The sequence below is a fragment of the Alosa pseudoharengus genome, unplaced genomic scaffold (genome assembly GCF_046254945.1).
Source record: "Alosa pseudoharengus isolate Yale_2024_CS ecotype anadromous, Long Island Sound unplaced genomic scaffold, YU_APseudo_1.1 YU_APseudo_1.1_scf_10, whole genome shotgun sequence".
NCBI classification, from domain to species: Eukaryota; Metazoa; Chordata; class Actinopteri; order Clupeiformes; family Clupeidae; genus Alosa; species Alosa pseudoharengus.
The window spans coordinates 19356832-19363470 of record NW_027468565.1 but is presented as its reverse complement, the minus strand read 5'-3'; the positions used below and the strand labels follow the sequence as shown (position 1 = coordinate 19363470).

The 6639-nt window shown below is 42.7% G+C and overlaps 1 protein-coding gene across 1 annotated transcript; it reads right to left on the bottom strand.

Moving 5' to 3' along the window:
* Nucleotides 1–83: 83 nt before the first annotated feature.
* On the bottom strand, nucleotides 84–6498 carry neil1 (nei-like DNA glycosylase 1). Its single transcript, XM_076266767.1, has 11 exons — nucleotides 6408–6498; nucleotides 5071–5553; nucleotides 4768–4887; nucleotides 4326–4419; nucleotides 4116–4233; nucleotides 1935–2056; nucleotides 1749–1776; nucleotides 1576–1643; nucleotides 1289–1493; nucleotides 873–995; nucleotides 84–352 (listed from the first exon to the last, which is right to left on the bottom strand). The coding sequence occupies exons 2-11, from the start codon at nucleotides 5538–5540 to the stop codon at nucleotides 297–299; spliced, it is 1404 nt and encodes a 467-aa protein (XP_076122882.1). The 5' UTR covers nucleotides 5541–5553; nucleotides 6408–6498; the 3' UTR covers nucleotides 84–296.
* Nucleotides 6499–6639: the final 141 nt, after the last annotated feature.

Here is a 6639-nt window from a genome sequence, read left to right as displayed (position 1 = left end):
GATGCAACTGTGAAATAAATTAGAATATTGTTATTTAACTTGGAGTGCACTTATTTTCACAGCTTAAATCAAACCTTGAGACTCCGTTTCAGATATTCAGTGTTACATATTTATTTTTCTTTTACAGTAGCAAAACAAATACCGTAAAAAAAAACAGAAGTGACATTCATTTTTCCTTTTCCAGTAGCAAAACCCGTTTCCCAGTTTAAAAATCAAGTAAAAAGACAGAGGTGTGGGGAATGTGTGTGTGTGTGTGGAGTTGATCTGGTCCCCTCGTCTCTCTTACTCTTGTGTCATCAGGTGCTCTGTTTCACACTCCCCCTGGTTGCTCTACAGCCTCTCCTCTGTGGTTCTGAAACACACACACACACACACACACACACACACAGGATAGGACTTCAGACATGATCACATTATAATAAACAATCTCTATCTGACTGCACATAAACTGACCAGAGTCTAATGGCTCAGATTTCATCTGAAAGGCCTGTGTGTGTGTGTGTGTGTGTGTGTGTGTGTGTGTGTGTGTGCGCGCGCATGTGTCAGTGTATGTATATTGTAGGGAGATTGTTTAGTGTAAGTGTAAATATGTGTGTGCGTGTGACTGGGAGAGAGAATGAGTGGATCTGTGTGTATGAGTGGGAGACATAAGTACCGTGCATGTCTGAGCACTTATAAAATAACAGTGTGTGTGTGTGTGTGTGTACTTGTGCTTAAATTACAGTGTGTGAATCCGCCTGTAGGAAAGTGCACTCCTGAGTGTGTGTGTGTGTGTGTGTGTGTATATGAGAAATGACGTGCACTGCTGAGGGGAGTTGTGTACAAATACCAGTAAGTGGTCGGGTCAGTGTGTGTGTGTGTGCGTTGCTTACCAGTAGCTGAGCTGCTCTTCCTCCTCCTCATTCCTGTGTTATTGATCTGGGGAGTGCTTGGCTCCTCTGGGGTGCTCTTGGAGCCCCTGGTCCTCTTGGCTCTGCTAGCCTGGCTCTGAGCCACTGAAAGAGGGTCCCACCTCATATTAGTAATCAACTAAATTATTCGGAATTATAACATGCATAAAATATCATTATCACCTTTGTTGGTTCAGACCGATGGTTCTGTACAGTTCCTTGGGTGTTCATTGTCAATAGCACACATTTTTTAATTCAGGCATTTGAATTCAGACATTCAATTGAACCAAACTGCACTGAAAATAATTAATTAATTTAAAATGTGCATTATTTGATCTAACTAAGCCCTTTCTTTTGGGCGGTGGTGGTGTACACATTGATTTAGTTTTGGCTGTTACCGCTTGTGCTGCTCTTTCTGCGCCCTTTCGGTTTGGCATTTTCTTTGGAGTGATTGACTTGCTCCTCCTGCGTACTTTTGGGCGCCTTCGTAATGCTCCGTCTCCGAGAAACCCTTTTCTGCACCGTGGGTGTCTTTGTGCCGTTCGCTGCCTTTGACACTTTGCTCTCTTTTGTGCTGGTCTCAGTGCGTTTCTTTTTGTCTCCCTGTATAAGAACAGAGGAAGTGAAGGTAAAATGTGTACACACACACAGGACTTTTGTTTAGAACTCAAAGTCCCCCTTTTACCTTTTTTGTGTCTGTGTAGTCGTGGTCCTCTTTCTTCAACCGCTTCTTGGCTTTAGGGGATTTTGTAACTGTTATTTTTGGGCAGAAAACCAATACATTTTACTGCCTGTGAATATAATTACCGGTACATGAACCAATTTCCTGCTGGTCATGGCCTGAATAGAGGTGTTTACCTTTTGGAGCCAAGGGGCCAGGATCTCCCTGAAAAGAACAACAGTATGTTAATGGTCATCTTGTCTTAGTCTCATATTGAGAGAGAAAGACAAACTGCTTTCGCTATGTGTATCATGTTTTTGTTTGTAAATGGGTGTCCAAAACTTTCCAAAGACCCTGAGCAATTTGGTTGTCTCAGAACCTACCGTGAACCACATGGTTCTGCCATTATGGTCTCTTATGGACTGCATGCCGTCTACATAGTAACACTGCAGCCAGGCTTTAAAGGCCGAATAATCGGCCTTCTCCGGATCATAGCCTTTACCTCCTGCAAAACACAGAGCAAGACAACTGTTAAAAAACAGTGAAATACTCTATGCATGTGTGATGAACATGACTACACAAGTAGGGAACATCAACTCCTCTGTGAGTGAGAACAGAGGGGCAAACTAACAAGGGGGCTCAGTCACGTTGTCTGCACTGTACGTCACGCAGTGGTGGACATTACTTGAGTACATTTACTCAATTACTGTACTTAAGTCGCTTTTTCATGTATCTGTACTTTACTTGAGTATTTCAATTTTGTTAAACTTTTTACTTTTACTCCAGTACATTTCGAGGCCAAATATCTTACTTTTTACTCCACTACATTTTATGACAGCTGAAGTTCCTTTTGGAAAAAAGACTGTACAAATACATGTGTACATGTATATTTTCTATTAAGCGAGCTAGATATGTATGGCTATGTTATTGTCATATAGGGCTGGGCGATATGGACCAAAACTGATATCCCGATATTTTGGGGCTGATTGGCGATATACGATATCGATACGATATTGATATTTCAAACAGAAAGAGCGAAGTGCTTCATATATTCACTCAACACAACAATTATGACAACACAGCCAGTTTTAATTATATTAATTTCAGACTGCTCTAACAGAGCTGTGCAAAAAAGTGTAAACAATAACATAGGCCTACAATAGGCATAGGCTACAGTTGCTCTGATAAAGCTGCGCAAATAACAAAAGACCAAAAGTTGACCCTGACTGACAACGCAGGCCTACATTGTACTGCACAATGCAATAGGCTATTTTGGGCACAACAATATTGAAAAAACCTGCAGTTTTGTCACACAATGCAGTTTTTTTACCTGCAAGGGTTTGATAGGGCCTAGATGACAAGCAAATGTAGACTATGATGGCCTAGACATGTTGCTATCAACAACAAAAAAAGTTTTAAAAAATTAGGCTACTTAAACAACGTAACTGAGTCACTCATCAAGAGTGTGATAGACGCTACCGTCGTTTTGTATGCGTTCATTTTTGCATGTTCCGGTTCGTAAGAAAAATCCCTATGCACGATTGAATGGGGTTTCAGGAATCATAAAAAATGATGCCCTAACTGCTCGCGAGTCGCGTGCATATCCTCTTAATAAAATCAGCGTTTAGGTTGTCTCCCTGAGGACTTTAGATCTGCTACTGTCGCTAAACGCAAGCATTCATCAGTGTATTTAAATTAGCTAGGCTATGTACCAAAAATGACATTTTACCGTGAGTCGAAGAGCTGTAGCAGCTAAACAGTGTTGTAACTTAAATCTGCGTGTACAAAACCGCTTGTAGTGCTGCGAGGGAGAACGTGCACACGCAAGGGGCGCAGTTGAGCAGAGCTGCGGCTATCTGAATGGTCTGAACACAGAAGAGCAAGTGGCTTTGATAAAATGGCCCATTATTTGACATAATACCGGTATTACGATATTGTCTCAACTACATATCGTTTTCAAAAATATATCGGTCGTAGTCGTAATACCGATATATCGCCCAGCCCTATTGTCATATGCACTATTTACTGTACTTGTTGACCCCTTTTCACAATATTGATGTTACCATAACTAGCCTCTTGATCAAGCAAATGATAGACAATGATAGACAATCTGACACTATCAAACACAAAAGGGAACATCTTGATTTGGTCCGAAAGTGTAAAGCATTCAACAAAGAAAAATGTGGTTACTTTGAAGTATCTAAGATAAGATATCACATTAGTTTGTTTTTAGTTATTTCTACATACAACAAGTATTAGCTGATTTTGTCCTTGAATGGAGGAGAAAGGCTCAATGAAGGCCTATGTCTGTGCCGAATCATTTCAACAATGGAACTGTATTAGGCATAATACATTTCAGGACTTTTACATTTGAAGGCAAGTACTTTTATACTTCCACTTAAGTGGAAATGTAAAAGGAGGACTTTTACTTTTACTGGAGTAACATTTGACCATATGTATCTCTACTTTCACTCAAGTACAGGATTTGTGTACTTCGTCCACCACTGACGTCACGTGTGCGTCACTTTGAATGTAATGATGTAATGAGGATAGCAACACTTTACCCATTTTCACAACTTCCAGGGGAACGGTGTGACACAGACTGAGAAGGTCAGGAGCGCCGTCTGTCTGAAGGTCAGGAGCACTATCGGTCACTCCCTTCTTCCCTGACCTGGCTTCCAACTGTATAGGAAAGGAAACAGAGCGGTCAAGGAGGATGCCTGGGAGACGGAGCTTAGTGAGTAATGTATGACATTAATATCCTCTCTCTCTACCTCCCCCTTGACCGCCGTCTTTTCATCTTCCTCTCTCTGTGACTTGAGAGCTTCCAGAACAGTCCTTGCCTTTGTGAATGGTGGGATGTTCAGTCTAATGCCAGACGGGTGGAGGAAAAGCAAACAATAAGGCTTTGTTTCGGTTCAGCAAGAACAAAGACTTTTATTGAACATCACTTCAAAGAGAGCCCCATGGACCACCATGCACAATGACTATTAAGATTGCACGATATGACATAAAGACTATAATGGTAAAACAAGGCGGTAGTTAAGTGACAGAGACAAGTATGATACTACAGAATTTAACTTAGGCAACCGTAATTAACATAATAGTTCCGAAACTTTACACACAACTTTGTAGGTAGTATCAGGTTAAGGGGGATGAACTGTCTGAGTAATGTCTCCCAGTAAGGGAGGGGAAACATCTTTGATTGCACGTCACCTGTACAGTATCTCTGCTCGGAGATAGTTGCCGATTCCACTGAAGTACTTCTGGTTCAGCATCACTTCACAAATGGGTCTGTCGAAGGCCTTGTCCGCAAGGTTGGATAAAACGTTTTCCCTGCATGATGACATTGTATCGTAATAGGCCCTAGTCTAACTCATGATGTACACAGGTCTGCTTATGAGGTTTACTGTAACACTAGTAATCATGATGCTGGACAACTTAATAATACTACTAGTATGGCAAGCCACTCTGAATGAGGGTGTGAGTCATGTGCTGGTTGTGCATTCTAGGGCTCACCTGAAGCTCTCATACTCAAACATAATACATGGACCCCGGTCGGGTTGCCAGGTGCCGTTCGGTTGCCAGCTTCCAAATCTGCGTGTATCCACAAAGCTCAGCACCCGGCGAGGTTCCTCGCACGTGTAGAACCGGAGATGGGCATGCTTTGGGAGCTCGTTCTCAGGAGTGAAACGGAAGAATCCAGACATCCCGAAGCGGATCACGACGTCCATGGGCTCCTGGTTTTGCTCTGCCTTGGCCCCAGCCCTTTTGGGCGGCTTGTCGTCGCTGTTGGTCTTGATGGGCATGAGGGTAAGGCGCACCTCCTTGCCCCTAGAGGTGGCGCTTACTCGGTACGCATCGCAGGTGAAGGGCACGTCAGGGCTTTTGCTGACCTCGGATTTCTCCACGGCGCCAGTGAACACAACGCCATTACACACCCTGTTCACAAACAGGCTGGCCAGGTGCAGCTCCGGACCCTCTGGCATGGTGCACCCTGAGCTACAGACACAGTTAGGGTTTAAATTAAGTTAACCACATATGTGCATTGTGTGGGGAATAAGGGAGTGTCCATCTGAATTGAACAATGCATTCTTTCACACAAACATACAGGTATTTGTGGACATGTTGGGAGGTAACAAGGTACGCCATGCTTTTGGAGGTGCAAACAAACGCTGCATTTCCACTGAGATATCATAGTAAGGACCAAAAATCCGATTGTTTGCACCTCCAAATGGGCGGTGACGTACGTAGTGACGCGAGTTTGTGTGAAAGAATTGTCTGATGCTCTAGGGATTTTCAACTGGTGATCTGTGAAAACTTTGCTGGATTTTATCTTTAATTTCATAAATGTTGCTTTCTTAGTCCGACTGTGGTGACAATTAGCTCAAGACCCTTGCTCTTACCCTTTGGAAGGATGCACAGCACGCTTGTTAACAAAATACTTGCATAAGGCCTAGGGACATCATAACAGAGGAATAGGTGGCGAACTGCTACGACATGTATACTCTAAAAACTGGCAACTGGCATGGATTCGATCTCAAGATTACCATGGATAACGTGAACTGATTTCCTAAAATGCAATGCGGGGGAAGTATTTTCATTTGGCAATCTATTTGGTAGGCAACACAGTTTACCGTAACTTTGTCGACAGTGCAGTTGTGCTAGCGTTAGTAGTAGCATGCAGCTCATTACGAGAGCTTCAGTTACAAAATCGCATAACATCAAAAGTCCGTTTTAGGCTAACTGTTACTGCATGCATTTTTGTATTAACTGCTGTCTGTACCGCATGTGTCTTAAACGAATGCGCATGCAGTTGTTATGCAGTTACGACATTACCTCGTTTGCTTGCTTACCTGTGTTGATCTGTGCGAGTAAGATTAGGTTGGTTGTAAAAGGTAAGGTTATATCAGCTTGGTTATATCATCAAGCGTGCACGGTGTTTACAAAACGGAAACCAGAGGATCTCGGGAGTTGTAGTCTTTTTTTTGACCGCACGGCTGTACCATCCAGAACCCTTAGCATCACCTTGGAAGATTACACAATGTAGCAAGCAACAAGTATGACGGTAACTAATCAAAATATTCA

Excerpts from the sequence above, each read along its gene's own strand:
- neil1 (XM_076266767.1), bottom strand. The coding sequence starts at position 5,540 with ATGCCAGAGGGTCCGGAGCTGCACCTGGCCAGCCTGTTTGTGAACAGG. Across the intron at positions 4,420-4,767 it reads CGAGCAGAGATACTGTACAG|ACTGAACATCCCACCATTCA; the intron begins GTGACGTGCAAT and ends GTCTGGCATTAG. Across the intron at positions 1,777-1,934 it reads GCAGAACCATGTGGTTCACG|GGAGATCCTGGCCCCTTGGC; the intron begins GTAGGTTCTGAG and ends TGTTCTTTTCAG.